We start from the raw sequence: 17,779 nt of genomic DNA, 5'->3' as shown, positions 1-17,779 counted from the left end.
CCCAGAAACTGAGGCACAGAAGAATGAATGCCCAGGTTTACACAGCAAACCATTTCTGCCATCTTCTAAACCAAGCCACTAAATCATTTTACAGCAGAATTCTCAAGGTAAGTATTAGATGAAGGGATCAAAAGGAAATAGAAATCTTCACTCCTCTTTGCACTGCCCTCAAGCACCTCCCAAAGTGTCATTCAGCATATCCAGCTTGCTATGACCTTTGCCCTTCCTACCCTAGCAAATGATTATTTTTGTTTTGTTTCTGAAGCCTAATGTTTGACTTGCAAGTTTGACCTGTAAATCAGCCTACACTGTTAACCAAGATATTCTGTTTAACCATTCCATGTTACTGTGACTATTCTAACTAAATTACCAGACTTTTCGATAGGTGAACCATGATATGACCAGTTGCTCCTTAGTATTGATCATCTTTCTTCAGAACATGTGACAAAGTTGGCCTGGAGACAGCTTGTTATATAGTTCTGATATGTCCACCCGTTCCAGTCCTGAAAAGTTTGTCTTTTCTTGTTTGAAGTTCAAAAACATTCATCAACCTGTAGTTTTGTTCTAACTGAATAGTGTCTGAAAGTCTAAATAACCAAACTTAGCTCAGTCATTCCCCTAACCTTTACAATGTCACTAGAATAATGATTTAAAAAAAAACAAGTCTCTGTCACTCTTTTTTTAATTGTGATTCTTTTCAAAAAACCAAAACCAATAGCATGCAAGTTTAAAGATAGCCCTGTCCCACAAAACACTCTACGGAAATAGTTACCTTTTTAATCACTTTGCAACTTCAAGCTAGGTTTTTGATGCCTCTCCACCCACTTAAAAAGCCATCATGCATATACAATCTCCCTCATGCAGTTTTTTCATCTCTGCATCAAAATTTTTTAATACCATCTAATATGCTATATCTCTTATCCTCTTTCTCAGCTAGACACAGAAAATCAATTAGTATGCAAGATCTTATTTTCTCCCCTAGTGCTGTAAAATTTAAGGCAGATGTTTCAGAATCAGTAATACATAAAAGTCAGCGACACCGTGCGTTTGGTTTTACTGAGTTATTTATCAAAGGGAACAGTTCATGATCTCTTCTATCATGTACACTACAAGCTGTAGCTTACCTGCTGCTGCTGGGTGCGCAAGTCCATTATCTCCTTCTGATCCTCATCATGAAGCCTCTTCATTTCCTCACATGACTGCTGGAGATGATTATGTTCTCGTACCAACTGTGTGTTTTTCCTCTTCAAGGTATCCATGTCCTCCTTCAGCTGCGACTGGTCACTCAGCAGCCGACTGTGCAATGTGCTGTCACGGCATACAAAAGAATGGTCTTAGGGGCCAATTTGCAAAGACAAAGTCCTGGACTAAGTAATTTCAAGGATGTGTTTCATACCTAGAAAGCAAGTCAAACTAACTCAATTTTGCATATTTAAATACACCAAACAGCAGGGGAAAATATATATCAGAAACAAACAGGAACATAAGCATGAAAATACGCGAAACTACACCATACTCTTACACTGCGTCAGAAGAGATGATGGATTTATGCTACCCATCAATGCCATTTCATAGCCATTGCAAAAGCAAGCAGATGAACAAACAGAAATTGTGTAATGCAAGAGCAATATGATCTTGGAGATAATAGGAATTATTCCATTAATCACCTCCACTTTCTCTTGGGCCCCTTGGCTGAGCAGCAATTAGCCAAATTACAGATGAAAACTCAAAAATCTCCTTGTATGCTACTGCGTTTTTTTAAGAAAAAAACAAAACACAAACTAACAAAAAAAACCACATGCAACAAAAATACATGATGTATGTTTCAACTACATCCAGGCAGGTAAAAAGCTATCAAAAATTAAACAATTGACAGCCACATAAGGAAGCTATCATTCAGGTTATAGATCAAGGTAGCAGTCCAAAATTAGACCAGATCACTGCTGAAAAAGAGTAGAAAAATCAACTGAATATATTTTCTACTGCAGATCAAATAAAGAGTATCATTTGGATACTGACAAATATTTTTGTTATTGAAACAGAATTCTTCAAAATGGACTCTCACACCTGCTGGTAAAACAGTTAAAGTTCATACAAAACAAACAAAAAACCCAAATCAAAACAGAAAAAAAAAAATCAACAAAAAAACCCTACAAACAAAACCCCACCTCCCCTCCCCCCCAAAAAAAACCAAAAACCCAGCACATAACAAGACAGAAATTAATAGAACCAGTTTACATTTTAAGATACTTTTTATTCCTTTCTTATGAACTGAAATACCATTTCCTACACAGTGCTACCGAAAGCATTAAAAAAAAAAGTTTTTTACTTGTAAAAGGACATAGTTTTTACATGTAGTTATTAATCTGCTGTTATTCAGGTTTTGTTGGAAATTATAAAATTCTTTGGAATGCTAACTTTTAAAAAATAAAATAAATCTTGGGGTTTTAAAAATTACTGCAGGAGAAAAAATATTTGAATAGCATATACTTTTCAATTCCTTTCTTTACCCCATAAATTATTCATAGGAGAAACAGTAACTGCATGCATGGATTTCTATATGTGTTGTCATGTTTCAGGCACTTAAACTGCAACAGTGAGTTTCAGCATCCCTGAAGTTTAAAGTAGGAAACTGAATTATTCCAATCCAAGTAAATAAGTTCTTAGACTAAAAATAACTACCTCTGAATCAGTTAAAATTTGCTATACTGTCTTCTGACCAGATAATCTTAGGCTGTACAACAGTACAAATGCAAAAACTTGTATCTATGCATCATTTTGCAGAAGCCTAAATTGTTGGTCTCTGAGGAATATGCCTATATTCTTGGTATACTTGAGTATTTCAATCAATTGCTCTATCTTTTAAAACTAGAGCTTTTCTCCGGATATGAGATGGTAAATCCTTTCACACTATCATGGAAGTACTGATACAGTCAGAGTGTAAACCAGTATGGTTTCAGGGACTACAGAACATCTAAAAAAGGCGAGCAAAACACTTTTTCTTTTTTGTATTAAGAATACAAGTGCTTCATGTCAGCACTGGACATTTATAGGTAATTCAGCTCTCAAAACAATCCATCTACAAGGTACAGAACATTAATGCTTTGCACAGAACTCACTAGCAAATTGAAGCACTTGAAAATCCTCAAATAAAACTAGGAATAAGGCTCTTTGTAAAGATGCTACAGAATTTGCTACATCTGCACCTGTCGACAACCTTTAATGCTAATTTCAGGTTTTGGAAAAAGACTGTAAGGAAACAGTGCCTATCTTGGCAGGCTTGAAGAATTGTGGGCATAAGCACTATGTAAGAGCTAGGAGCGCCCCCATGAAAACATATGCTGTCATTAAATACTAGTCATACTTTATAGTGTAGATTTAAGTGAAACTGACTTCACACTAAAAATTTATCTGCATTTCAATTTCAGAGCTGTCTTCCTTTAAGGAAAAACATGTTTCTACTTGCATCAACAACTGTTTTTTAAACAGAAATACATTCTAGGAGTATTCACTATCTCCTCCCTATTTTATTGCATTTTCATAAATTCTTAGTATTGGTCTAAAGCTGTGTTAAAATTTACACAAATCAGCATGAGAGCTATTACAACATATTAAAAAAGTAAGTCATTACATTCTCTTGCATTATACTCTGCTCTCCAGCCTGACAGTAAAACTATTGGACTGTAATTGCAAGACAGTAATTAAGCTTTCCTTGTTGGTCCCATCAAGACATCAGGGATTTCTTATCTCAAATTCCTAAAAGTAAAACAAGCAATCCATACTTTATCATTTCAAATAGCCCAGAAATATTTTATCTGATTCAGGCAAACATTAATCTTGCAATTAAAGTGGAAAAACCTAAAAAAAATATTTGATTACCATGCTCTAATACTTTATGACCTAGCACAGACTGGTAAATTCTTACTTTGTACAGCTTTACTCATACTTACTGATAAAAATCTGCCTCTTTTGCTGCTTCTTCACACCTTTTAAGTGTCTTGGTGTGTTGATTCTGCAGAGACTGTAGGTCTGACATGGCCTTCATGCATTGTATCTTCAGCCTTTCATAATCATGATTTGGTTTTGGACTAGGCCTAGCATGGAAAAAGAATATAAAGTCAAACATAAACATCAGTTCCTAAAAAGAATGGAAAGTCTAGGAAATTAATAGCCAATAAAAAATAGTATCACAAAACTGTTGACACTTAAGCTATATTATGTTTAATTTAAATACTGTTTCACATTAAGATGAAACCACATTAAGATGCAACCACGAAAATTGCTTTACCAGAATTATCTTATTAGATGCTATGCTTCAGTATAAAGCTAACATAATACATGTTAGCTTCATGCATATTCACACCATTAGCTTCAGGTTTTGTACTGAAACGTATCATCTAATAATGAGACAATTCTGTCTATCTCCAAAACTGCAAAAAATAGTAATGAGTGTGCATGTACCTCTCTTCTGAGCAGGAAGGTTACCACAGAGCAGAACTGTCACTTGATATAAGAACAAGTCAATCGCAAATTTTGTTCAAATAATTATTAATCAAATATAAACTCCAGTAAGGAATTTTCAGCAGGATGAACAAAGTGAAAGACAAAATCATTCAAAAGAAATTTTTTGACTTTTTTTTTTTTAGTATATCGTGATGATTGGGAGAGGATAAATTTTCTAAAATAATCTACCTTGTCTAACAATTGACCAACAGAGATTATATATAGTATGCGTGGTCCTTGCACATGATGCCTTCGTGTATTTATTAGGAAAAAAAAAAAACCACAAATCATGCAGGAAACAATTTGCAGGATTATGCCTTCTTATTTTGAAGCACTAAGCTTTTAAGACTCTAAATCAAACTGTTCCTCTCCTACACAGTCACACAATCTTTGTGCCATTGAACCTTGTAGTTTCAAAACGAAGCTTCTGACAGCTGTCCCTGCGTCATCTCCTAGGTGTCTCGTAAGTTCACAGGCAATGAAAAGAAAAAACACAACAAACACAACCAAACCCAAAGAAAAACAACTGCTTTTTCATTTAACTGTTTATTCTCATATCAGATTTGCTCAGGTACTGCACAGATCACCCCTTCTCTCTCCCACCTCATCCTCTCCCAAATGGCTTCACTGTAAGCACAGCTTGAAAATCAATCAGAATTCTTGCTTCAAAAACAGCAACACAGATGCTGGAACTGAAATGCAGCTGGAAAGTGAAACAAAATGAAAATGGTTTCACACTACCGCAGTGGTGAGGGTTGTTAGAAAAAAAGAAATGCCAGTCACTTCTGATTTAGACACTTCTAGGCAGTGTGTGTATGATATGAAGGTGTTTTTTAGCAATCCAATTACATGTGGGCTGCTGAGTGGTAAGGCCTTCAATTGTAATTCCTATTTTTCTCCTTTCTCCAGAGAAGTACTCCTGGGGAAAACAAAACCAGAAAAAACTTCCCTTGACTAAGAGACTTTTACAACAATCAAAAGCCAGATTCCTATGATGTAAACAAATATTCAAGTCACACCTGCAAGGATGTCTTTTAAGTTTTTTTAATTCACTACTTTAGGGTGCTGAAAGTAGTACATTATTAATACCGTGTTACAGACATATTACCACCAGTGTTACTCTTTTAAAATACAACCTTAGTTAGCTTAAGTAAAACTCAATTTGAAATGTTCACATCCTTGACAGAAACTCTAAACCCCCAAGTATTGGTTTAACTAGACTTTAGGATGAAATTATTAAAATTAGACACCATCTGTCCACCCCAGTCATTAAAATGACATTAGCTTGAAGCGCAGTTTAACTCTCAGTTGAAGTGTTACATTTACGAGACCCATTAACACATGTTCATATTGAGCCTGTAATCATAAATTCATATTCATGCAAAATATTCAGTGTATGAATTTATACTAAAGGATAACTATCAGGTCAGTCTCAAAGCTATGGTGAGAATTTGTTATACAAGTCTAACATCAATCACATAGTGCTGAAGTAGTACTAGCACTATTAAAAAAAAAATCCTATAAACGTATGTATACGCTGTAGGTAACCACAGAAATTAAGCTACCTATTCAATGAGGAAGGAAAAACAACCCTGCATTCTAGTTATTCTACATGAAATAAAAACCATCTGGATAGCCAAGGCCATATATTCCACAGCACTGGTTCCGAGGCTTTATAAGAAAAACAGGTATACACACAGGAGAAATACTGATCAAAAATAAATAATCAAAACTGTTGCAACAAAATAGTCCATTCAAATGCATGCAGTGGCTGAGTCTTGTTTAAGTAAGAACATTGGTTTTATGCTAAAATACCTCACAAAATACAGAGTTATTTCAATGAAGGAGAGGTGTCAGTTACTATTTTGGAAGCAGTGATTCAAATGTTAACAAATTTAAAATGGTAATATTGAAGGTCCAAGAGCGTTTCTGATATTCATATACTAACTTTAAAAATTCTTTACGTTCCAGTGCAATTACCCTGAGCATAAATCAAGGCCACAGTGAGACTGACATTACATGTACCTGATGCTAACGTAAAAACTAATCGCAGCAGCAGATCCAACTTTGTGGGCAATGCCTATGCAACAACTTGAAACATGTTATCACATACTATTGCAACTGCACCACCAGCAACAATTACAGACTACACCTAAAACAGTCTCTTCTCAAAAGCAATTTTCAGGGATTTCATTTGTATTGCAGGTCTCTTCTACTACTACATAAGTAATAAGGATATTTAGGTCTATAAAACGCACCTTGAGCACACTAAATGATTTGCGCAAATCTTTGCTTAAATCACAACACATGTACACATCGTCATTGTCAAGTGACACGAGCACAGCATGAACAATCTTACTCCTGTCCCACAGGATGACACATATTCATCTGATTCAGCACATCACAGTCCACTGCTGTGGCTCCTCTTCCACTGCTCTAGACTTAGTCAACACTTGCGTTTGGAAAACAATGCTTGGTTTTGCAATTGCCAGTCTTCACAGCCAGCAGAGACCAGACAATGAATGTGTTGTGAGCTCTAAATGTTTTGAAGCATGCCATTATGATGTGTGATTTTTTTGGGTAATAAATGTCACCACCTAAATAGTAGTGATCTTTCCGCTAATAGCTCATCATAATAGTTTGTAATATCCGGGCTCTGACTCCTGGAAGGTTGAAGATTTTACACGAGGAAAGAATGTAAAGCAAACTCAAAACAAAAAAAAACACCAACAAGCTTTCAAAAACCATAGATGCGTATGTGGATGGGAGTAGTAGTTGCTTTTACACTGAAGGAAAAAAACATCAACTAATAATCTTTCTTCATTTCCCACTCTTCAAATATTTAATTGCTTGGAGGACAGCATCCTCCATCTAATACATACTGTGCACGCACTGCCCAAATACAGTGTTTATTTTGATGAGTTTTTCTTTAAACTGTAAACACATTTTCCACAACATACAAATCCTTCACTGGCAGCAGCAGATCGATTTGACCATTAAAGAGAAAAAACTAGGGCAGTCTAGAGGACAGCTCATCAGTACTTTTATTAATAGCATCCTGGATTATGCAGATTACTGTAAACTATAAAATCCTCAATATCTAAGCTCTAGTGACTTCAAGTAAGAAATCCCTCTGTATAAGTAAGTAACTGGAAGCTATGCAAAACATGTTGACATTTGGCAACCTTTTCCTCTCCTGTCCCAACACTTGGAGACCCTCAGATAGAACACAATGCTCTTAAAAGCAGCCTTCAGAACTCATGGTGGAGAGGAAAGGGGCATTAAGATGACCATCTCAGAAGTAAGTAAAATGCCCAGATTCTCTTAATTCCAGTTCAATGGCTCAAATCTTGACCTTATCTCATAGAGACAAAAGGCCTAATTAACCACCTGACCACACAACAGATAGAGCTGATGAAGTAAGATACAAACAAAAACAAAACACTGAAGTTCAGAGAAATTATGCATCATGGGAACACCTTCCAGAAAATCTTTGGTTTTTATTTCAGATTCATCTTTGCTTTTATTTAAGATTCAGTGTCAATTTTTTCCAAGGTTCAAAAAATTTCATTTTACATGTGCTTACTGCAGGCAAAAAGTACCTGCTCAGTGTGCCTAAAGTCACATTTATAAACACCAGCAGATCTTTAACCCTCTAAAATAAACCAATTCTGCTTACTACCCAATAAAACTCTTATCTACAATTAACCCATACTCTCCCTGCATACTATTTGCCTCATATCTTATTAACCCTCAAATCAGAATGAGCTGCATAAGGCTGCTGGCCATTAACTGACTTTGAACACATTTTAATTTGGCATCACCCATTAACTTCTCAGTGGAGGGTATTTCTTTACTCTCAAAATGTTAATGCTACACAGTCCCCCAGTACATGTATAATAGAAGGCTTAGCTCCTAGAAATCATGTTATTCCCTCAACGGAAATCCAAACCTCTCTCTTTGCAGAGGCACAGACATAGCTGAAGTTTTTTTTCCTCTCCTAATTTCTGTCCTCCAGCCAAGTATTCAGAGCTATTTCTCTTTCTTCTCCTTGCTTTCAAAACAGCAAATGCTTCAGCCACTGCCGTCTTTCTCTTCCCACAACACAGCCTAGGAGGCCTAAACAACTTTCTGCTTGCTTCTGTCAACACAGAGATAAGCCTGACTCCCTTCATTCTCACAGTAAAATTGTGTAGAAAGTGGGAACAGGCATTCAACAGGCAGCTCTTAAACCTGGATGGGGTCACCTACGTACACACACACCACCAGGATGCTAGTTAATAAGCAACATACATGAATTGCAATATCCTTGCTGCTTTACAGGCAAGCAGGAGACAGGACACTTGAAAATCTACTGAGGACTAAATTGTTATATTTCCTTTATTTTTACCTGCAGTCATCAAAAGTTGATCCAGGAGATGAAAGTGCAAGTCGCTTGCGCAGCTCATCCCTCTCTCGAGTTACCTGACGGAGCTGATACAATATAGTCTCCAGCTTCTCACTCATCTGTCTTGTGTCTATTACAGGCGGTGGAGATGATGCTTTACCAGTCGTACCTGACCAAGAGACAAATAAATGGCAGTCAGCAACTCCTCAAAAGAATACAACTTCACCAAAAAAGTTAATTTAAAAAAACCTGTTCAAAAACGAAACGTCATCAGTGAGTTGATACAAAAATAAATCCAGTCAGACCCTTTGCTGGCAGAAAGGCCCCATCTGTGTTGCAAGTTAGGCTTGCATGAGTAGGTTACTTACTCAAGAGCTTGTAAATTGCCTTAAAGGCAAGGCAAGGCCAGTTTGCAGTCACAACTGTAAAGACCTCAGAAACTATCATAGTGACAGAAGCCACAGGTACAAAGTTATTTCCAATAAAGAATCATGTCTTATTTCTAAAAAAAAAAAAACAAACCCCAGTGAATTTCACAGACAACAACCTACCCCTGCAACTGCTGAGAAACTGCAACACCACAGAGGCTCTATTCTGCTATGTGCTACTGCTAACATTTATTTTTAACGCAATTCTATGCTTTCACATGTTGCAATTCAATTTGTCCAGTATGTGAAGTTAAAGATTTGACTTGTCAACAAATCATGAGAAATGGGCTTCATGTTTAACAACACTGCACACTTGCTAAAACAAGCACACCACTGCAACTGGACTACATATCAAATTTCCTCTAAGAGGCAGTCATACATTAAAGAGTATTGTGGGATCTTTTTGTTCGCACCTTTCTTAGTATCAGAGATGAAATGATGATGCCTACTGTCTTCTCATACAGCTATACCAATACAAAGAGGTCTTATTCCACCTGAGAGATGAAAGTCTGGTATGTTGTTTCACAACATGTAGACAATTAATCCAACTGTAATTTTAATTCTGCTTATTTTAATCCCAGACACATAGAATCATAGAATAGTTAGGGTTGGAAAGGACCTTAAGATCATCTAGTTCCAACCCCCTGCCATTGGTAGGGATGCTTCCACACTAGACCATGAGAGCAAACTCGAAGATATAGGTCACAGATGTGAAAGTTAAAGGCCTAAATGTATACAGCAGACTACTATTTTATTCTTGACATAGTCTGCATAATTATACAATTGAAACAAGTTGCTGACATATGTGTTAACTTGTTTGGAAGCACCTGTATTACGCCTTTTTCTATACGAAGAAACAAAAGATACAACAGTAAAACAATGTTCTCTGATCACAGTCTTCTCAGAGAAAGAATTTTCTAACAAAGTTATTGCACCTGATCAAATAATAATGAGCTGCATGGACTGGCTTTTTATCTTTAAACCCAGTTCAGGAAGGTATTGCAAAATGCAAAAACTTCCTCCAACTTTTAAGTAGAACTACCTGTGCTTTAAAGTCCCACACCAAAATAACTTCAAGGTCATACATACAGCATCTAAAATAATAGGATCCCACTTCTTATTCATTTCAGTTGTTACTGTAATTCTGTAATGAGACTTTATGAGCACAGACTGTTCTTTTAACCTAACTATTGCAATAATAAATGTTAATGCACTAATAGCTAACTGAAGAAATAAAAAATTGCAGGAACAGAATGCATTCTCTAGAAAGACACAAGTTCACATCTTTCAAAATAATTCTCCATGAAGGCTGCATTTGGGCCTTCTCCTACTACTTTGTTTTATTCCTCCATCCAGAAGGAGCCAATTCATCCATGAGAACTAAAGATCTCACACTTTCAAAATGCAGTTACCTTTTCTTTTTCCAATATAAGAACCATTCTACATAATTTTTAAGGCAAGGTTATACAAAATCCAGTAATAATGCAAATATGCTATCCTAGGCTCATTATACAGGAGGGAATAAATAGGAAAAAAACCCTAAATGGACAGATAAAAGAAGTCAGAACATATATCCATTTGGAATAGAATCATAGAATCATAAAATCATAGAATAGTTTGGGTTGGAAGGGACCCTCAAAGGTCATCTAGTTCAACCCCCTGCAGTAAGCAGGGACATCTTCAACTAGGGTTAAGCTGCTCAGAACCTAGCCTTTAATGTCTACAGGGATGAAGCACCTTTCTGGGCAACCTGGTTCCAGTATTTTACCATTATCATGGTAAAAAACTTTTTCCTCACATCCAGCCTGAATCTTACGTTTTAGTTTAAAACCATTACCCGCACCCTACTGCAACAGGCCCTGCTAAAATGTCTCTCCCCATCTTTCTTATAGGCCCTTGTAAGAACTCAAAGGCCTCAATAACATCTCCCAGAGTATTCTCTTCTCCAGGCTGAACAACCCCAACTCCTCAGCCTTTCCTCATAGGAGAGGGGCTCCAGCCCCCTGCTCATTTTTGTGGCCCTGTCCAAGAGGTCCATTATCTTTCCTGTACTGAGGACTCCAGTCCTCAGGTATCAGGTGGACTAAAGCCAGTACTGGAGGTGAAGTCTCACCAGAGCAAAAGCAAGGGGCAAAATCACCTCCCTCAACCTGCTGGCCACACTTTTTTTGGATGCAGCCAAGATACAATTTGCCTTAGATCAGTGAGTGGGAATTTCATAAACACAAAAAAAAAAAAAAAAGGTAAAGGCAGACAAACCTAACTGAGATACTGAGAGGCTGCATGGTCTTGGGTAAATTCAGTGGTAACCTGAACATCTTCTCACTTGAACTGATAAATCAGAATATGGATAACACTGAAAAGGTCCCCTTCTCATCCTTACAGAGATATTCAAAAGCTCATATGTCATCCTGGGGCTGTTTGTGAGCCCAGTTAAACAGGATGTGAGGGGCACAAGAGGAAGAAGGGTATAAAGGAGATAAATCAAGAATGCTGGTGTGCTTTACATTGAGGAAAAGGCGCTGGATTAATAACAGTCCATCACTAACATCATTGTTAACTCTAGTACCAGTTCCATGGACAATGTCTGCTCCTGTCTGCTGCGTAAGTCCTACAAAAGCACACAATGGCTGCTCTGGAAATCTAAAACACAGTAGAAGGAGGCAAGAATTATACCCCTCTCCTCCTCCACCTCTCCTCGCCCCCTAGCTTTGACAACGTCAATCTTCTTCAGGCAAGGAGAAAGCTTGTGCGCTGTCTCTAAACTGTGCCAAGCAAGACAAAACTGCTTTAGATAGACAGGCTAATTAGCCTTATGAAAGAAGCTTTCTCAACTAATGTGAAGCCATTTCTCTTAGTAACAGAAAAGTTTATTTTTGACACTTTTTACATCAACAAGTATTTTCATCTCACGTGCAATGCTAATTGTTGTCAAAGCATAATAAAAGCAAAAAGATGAACGCCTTGTAAGTGCTGTAAAAACACAGATCGGTATGATCCAGATATTCCCCTCTTATACTTGCCAAAAAGTTTATCAGTGCTTGGTTTACTAACAGTTTTGCATTTTCAATAGCTGTACATAAGGTCTCATAAATGTTAAATCAGATTTGTGGATGCCTATTCATAAAAAAAAACAAAAAAACAAAAAAAAAAACTTCAGTAAACTCCTCTTTCATCAGAAAAATCCAATACTCTCCATTTCCTTTAAAGGGGCTTTTACAGCTGAATGCTAAAAAAGCCTTTTATTGCATCTGGCATCCTGATGCAGTAGAAGGAAAGTGACCTGTGCTTCCAAGCTTCGCAGTCTTCTCCATCTGACTGAATATTTTACACAACAGTATTTCCTTTCTGCCCTTTAACTAGTGAGACTGTCTCAAAATGTACAAGCTGAAAGGCTAAATCTCCATTATCCTAATTACACCCCCTTTCTCAGGCAACCTGGATTTGTGAAAATGTATTTACCGCATGTCCTGCCAGGTGCAACTCGTTCATCTGCTTCAGTGAGCCTCAGAACTCATTTTTCACATAAGCTGCATTTGGGCTCCAAGAAGGCAGCCATATGGAAGTCACTTCCCTGGCCAGCCTCCAGGGAAGCAGCACACCACCAACTCCTGAAAGAGCCGACAGCAGGGTTGGTCATGTGGGCAAAACACATTTTGTTTTGCAAACATTAAGTCCTGAGCAAGCACTGAATTAGTCCAAAGCAAGATTTTGCAGAATTTACATCATACATCTATAAAAGAAAAGCCTTAAAAACAGAAGCTGGAGAAATCATATCTTCCATAATTATAGTCCAAATACTGGACTTCACAGAAACCACAAAGATTTACTATTGTAGTACATACCTAATACGATTCTTACTGATTACTCTGATGATCAATGATAGAAGAGATAATACAGCCACACAGAAACCACTGTTCAGTTAGCTTCATTCTTTTTTTAAGGAATTAAAAAAAAAAAAAAAGAGAACATTTAAAGAGAAACAGAGCTGGGAAAGTTGTTAAGCAGACCAAGGTGTATCATAATGTTGAATTAATAAAATGTTGAGGTGGGAAAATGGGTAACAATGCATAAACAGCAACTTTTAAGAAATGCCACTAATATATTTTGAATTATAATAAACTCATTACCTTTTGTGAAATGCACTTGTATGACAGATTCAAATTAATTCAAAAGGCAATATGTTACAAACTAATAGAATGCCTCAATTTTATGGTGATTTTTTTTTAAATTATTGTATGAATTTGTGCCAATTCTTGCATGCAAACAGGAGGCTATTCGTTGTACAGTAAAGCCTTTTTCACTGCTTTCTTTGAGAAAAAATTAACAAGGATGCTCAGGGTATTATTTCTTTATGGCCTCGTAAATCATGACAGAAAAAGTTGAAAAAGACTTGGAAAATGTATTGCAAAGTATGACCAGCAGGATTTCTCATGAAGCTCAGGAAGCAATGGGAAGTAAAGACTTATGCTGCTGTAGGAAAATGTGTACTGAAATATTTACTTTCTTTTAATAATTTATGAGGACTAGAATAGGATTACATATCAGAAGTTACCATTTAGATACATTTATTTGGATATGCCTTTAGAAGTGGTCTTGAAATAGTGGAGAGCACAGAATGGAACTGCATGCAGGTGAAATAAAACGTTAGTAAGAACAAGCAGCAGTACACTCAGGAAAAGAAACTGAGAAAGGTAAAATACTGAACTGTTGAAACAGTTTCATCTGAGAGACAGAAAACCTAATAGGTTACGAAAGCAGTGAGGATCATGTAACATGCAAGGACAAAAGAATGGGTAGCACTTCAGTATTTGTTTTAATGCAGAATATAACAAGATAAACAAACCTAACAGCATGTAAAACAAACTTTGAAGCTCAGTAAGTTTGAGATTTTAGAAGGAACTGAACAGTGGTTCCAGAAAGATTAACATGGAAGAAAAATCTACAACCTATTACTGAAAAACAGCAAGGGGGGGGGGGGGGGGGGGGGGGAAGGGGCAGATATGTCAGTTCGAAAACTTTGCTGAGCTAAAATACAATGGAGAGTAAAATCTGTTACCATGACCAAGGAAAACACAGCTGAAGCTCCAGAGAGCTGCAAAATGCTAGGGTATTACAGCAAATAAAATACCATGAAGTGGTCAGCTATCCATTAGTGGTTCTCAAGCCCTTTGTATGCAGAAGCCTTCAGAGACCAAGAAGTAAGTCAAACTGATTCATTACAGGAAACGTTAAAAAACTCCTTCTTTATCAGTACACATCAGCAAAGTTAACTTTTTTGTTCTTACTGCTGCTGTTTTTAAATGAGGGCATCACAGCCACTGAATAATTCTTTGGTACTTCCTAAGTTAACAGGAGTTGAGAGAACACTGCATGGCTACCTGTCAACCCACAACTGCCTAGAAATGGACACCATAGAAATTAGTGATAACATTTTAAAGTTACTTAGAGTGCTTATTACTTAAGATGGCTGATTAATAAACACACTAAAAATTACATACAGAAATTAAGGATCAATCATAGAGACATCTATGTGATTCATGATCAGAATAACATAGAAAGAGAGTGAAGTTCCTTTAAGTCTGTGAAAGAAGGTGTTTATTTCCTAACTTAAAAGTCTTACTTCCAGCAAATCAAAGAGGTATTATTCAGGTCAGAGGACAAGAAAATTACATAGGAAATAAACGTATTTTAGAAAGGTTTAATTCAATCATCAAGGCCAAATTTTATAAGAAAATTACTGCTGAATAGAGACACTGATTGGCAAGAAGTCAGAACACTGACGGCAATCATTGCAGTACAGAACTCTGATGTGGTGTACCAGTAGCGTTCCTAGTACCTTTTTTCATTTGTGGCCTTTCAGCAGGTGTAATATTGTTACTTGTTCCTTTGTCCTGTGTGTTAACTGGTGAGGTATCTTTACTAAGTATAAATTTTATGTTAGTTAAAAAAGGCAAAAAATACAACAAGAGATTCCTACAGGCTGTCAGGAGGAAAAGAATTAAATCACTCTTTTGGACAAAGAAAGAGTGTTTATCTTTGAAAAGGTGTCATAAACCACACCTGCAACTGTGCTCTTCCTATGAACAGTGGAAACAATTACTTTATTATACACAGCTGTAGAAAGTGTGAAGCAATAAACTGAAATCACAACAACATAAAAGGACAGTTGTCAAAAAACAGTCAACATGACAATGGGGAATGAAAGACTGCATATTGCTGGGAAACAATTATTATCTGATGAGAGGGTAATGTTTTGCTCTGGATTAAGAATCAAGGCTCTCAGATTGAGTTACCTGAATTGCAATTAGTGGAAAAACTACTTGTAAATAGTCTGTCAAACTGATAAACTAAGCATTAAGCAAGGAGATACTGTGAGTTCAAGTCAAAGTTGGACAAACCTGGTGGGGATACATACCTCACCACCTCAGACTGCAGTGTCATAAAATTGTAGTGACAATCATCATGTTTGTTATAGACTGGTATGTAAATTCCATAGGAAAAGGCAGTACTGGGATATGAACAGTGAAGAAGAATTAAAAACACTTATGACTGAAAAAGTGATGCCATTTGCAAAGAACTGAACAGCTGGAACAATAATAGACTCTTAAAGGTGGTGATATGCAATCTGGAGTGAAGAAGTTACAAGACTGATAGCTGTAATCAAAACAATGCAAAGAGATCTGGCTATGGAAAGAAGGAAATTATACATGTGAAAAAACAGAAGGTCTCTTCCATTCCAAAACCTCTCATTAGGATCTCAGTACATTTTCAAAGAACATAAGAGTATGCAACGCCTTTCTGTTAAAAACTCATCATGAAAAAAAGTAACAGAGGCTATTCCCCAGAGCTATACCCTCACTCCTGCATGCAAGTTGCTGGTTTCTATTAAACAACATCTCTGTCTCTCAAGGAAAAAAAAAAGGAAAAAAAAAAAGAAAAGAAAAAGAAAGTGTATTCAAGAGGGGAGGAAGAATTACATTTTTAAAGCACTGAAGGAAAACCAAAGTTTCATTATGGTACTAGGGTAGGTAAAAAATAGCTCAATTCTATAATCCTGTCATGGCACCATACATCTTAGGTCAGTAATGCCTTACTGAAGGCTGTAAAAGTAAGATTGGGTATCGCAAGTCCTGAAACATATCCTTTTAAGTCAATTCTCAAAGGGTTTTTTTTTATGTGACATGGGCCAGAAAAATAATTTACACAGCTACTGTGAAAAGGATGGAAGAAGACTTATTCTGGGAGAAAAGAGAAAGTATAAACGTAAGAGATGGAAATTGGAAGTAGACAACCAAGAAATGCACAGAAACTAACAGGGATCCTCTGTGACTACTCTCCATAGCAAAGAAATTTGATTTCAGGCTGAAGTATTGCATAAGTAAGGTGATACTTGATTGATACATCATTTTCTGCAGATAATCTTTCAAAACACAGCCCTTCCATCTTTCCTTACAAGTCCAGCAAATTATCTGCTAGAATTCAGAAAGAACATCTGGTCCAACCCTCCTGTTCAGGAAGGATCACCTAGAGCCAGTTGCCCATGACTATGTCATGTAAGTTCAGTGCACTGCTTGGTGAACATTTATCTTTAAAATGATAAACATCAGATGAGTGAGTGCACTATAAAAACTGGCACTTTTTTTTTTCCCTTTTTCTTTCAAAGGGAATCTTTATTCTGCATTCTTTTCCTTTCTGTTATCATGACCAGTCAAGTGGGAGACTAGCCAGTGACTGTCACATACAGCTGTGTTACTGGTTTCTATCCTAAGTGACACTGTTGTTCCATGCTTGGCACACCAGGCACTGAATCTCCATAAATAATTATTCTGATGTCACAGACGTGGGATTGTAGCTCCATTCAAAGAGTCTGCTGGGCACTGGGAGTGGGCAGATGTAGGATGCTTCTATTTACACACAAAAATCTTTGTCATTACTCAAGAGCAAAGAGAAAGGAAATACAGAGAGCGCGTGACAATTTAATGAGCGTTTGTTTTCCTTTGGAGAGAAGAAGGTGGAGCTGAAGCACAATGGTGGGATTACGGCAGTTTATATTGTACCTCTTTTGGAAATAACTGATTATTTGCCCTCAGTACCACCAGAGCTACCTATTTTAAATATGTAGCATGACTTTTATTAATACATGGAAAATGAAAAGGAAGAAAGTACTGGGGGAAGAAAAAAAATATTGTCATCTAAACCAATTTTGAATAGTGAGGGAAATACACAAGAAAAACCTAAAAAGAGCAATAACTGTATTTTTATTTACATACAGACATGGAAGAAAAAAGGCAGATACACCTATGGTCAAGACAGATAAATGTATGGAGTTTCTTCTCCAAGGCTGCCACATAGGTAGGAAAACTGGCTTCCAACTCAACTGCTTATTCTATCACCTGCAGATGAGGCTGGAAGTTCATTCTTGTTGCCCCCCTTATGCCCTGTGAGTCCATCTAAGCAA

The 17,779-nt window shown here is 36.8% G+C and overlaps 1 protein-coding gene across 6 annotated transcripts in view; it reads right to left on the bottom strand.

Moving 5' to 3' along the window:
• DLG5 (discs large MAGUK scaffold protein 5) overlaps window positions 1–17,779 on the bottom strand; it is a 110,897-nt gene that overhangs the window by 48,760 nt on the left and 44,358 nt on the right. For all 6 annotated transcript variants that reach the window (XM_061450507.1, XM_061450525.1, XM_061450541.1 and 3 more), the window contains exons 3-5: window positions 8,894–9,059; window positions 3,951–4,094; window positions 1,125–1,308 (exon numbers count right to left, since the gene is read on the bottom strand). In XM_061450507.1, the coding sequence (XP_061306491.1) occupies window positions 1,125–1,308; window positions 3,951–4,094; window positions 8,894–9,059 (494 nt within the window). The remainder of the gene's footprint in view (window positions 1–1,124; window positions 1,309–3,950; window positions 4,095–8,893; window positions 9,060–17,779) is intronic.

This window comes from Pezoporus flaviventris, unplaced genomic scaffold (assembly GCF_033815535.1).
Source record: "Pezoporus flaviventris isolate CSIRO_AGI_PZ_B2104156 unplaced genomic scaffold, CSIRO_AGI_Pfla_v1 ptg000001l, whole genome shotgun sequence".
NCBI lineage: Eukaryota > Metazoa > Chordata > Aves > Psittaciformes > Psittacidae > Pezoporus > Pezoporus flaviventris.
The sequence above is the reverse complement of the archived record's forward strand: the minus strand, read 5'-3'. Positions and strand labels throughout refer to the sequence as shown.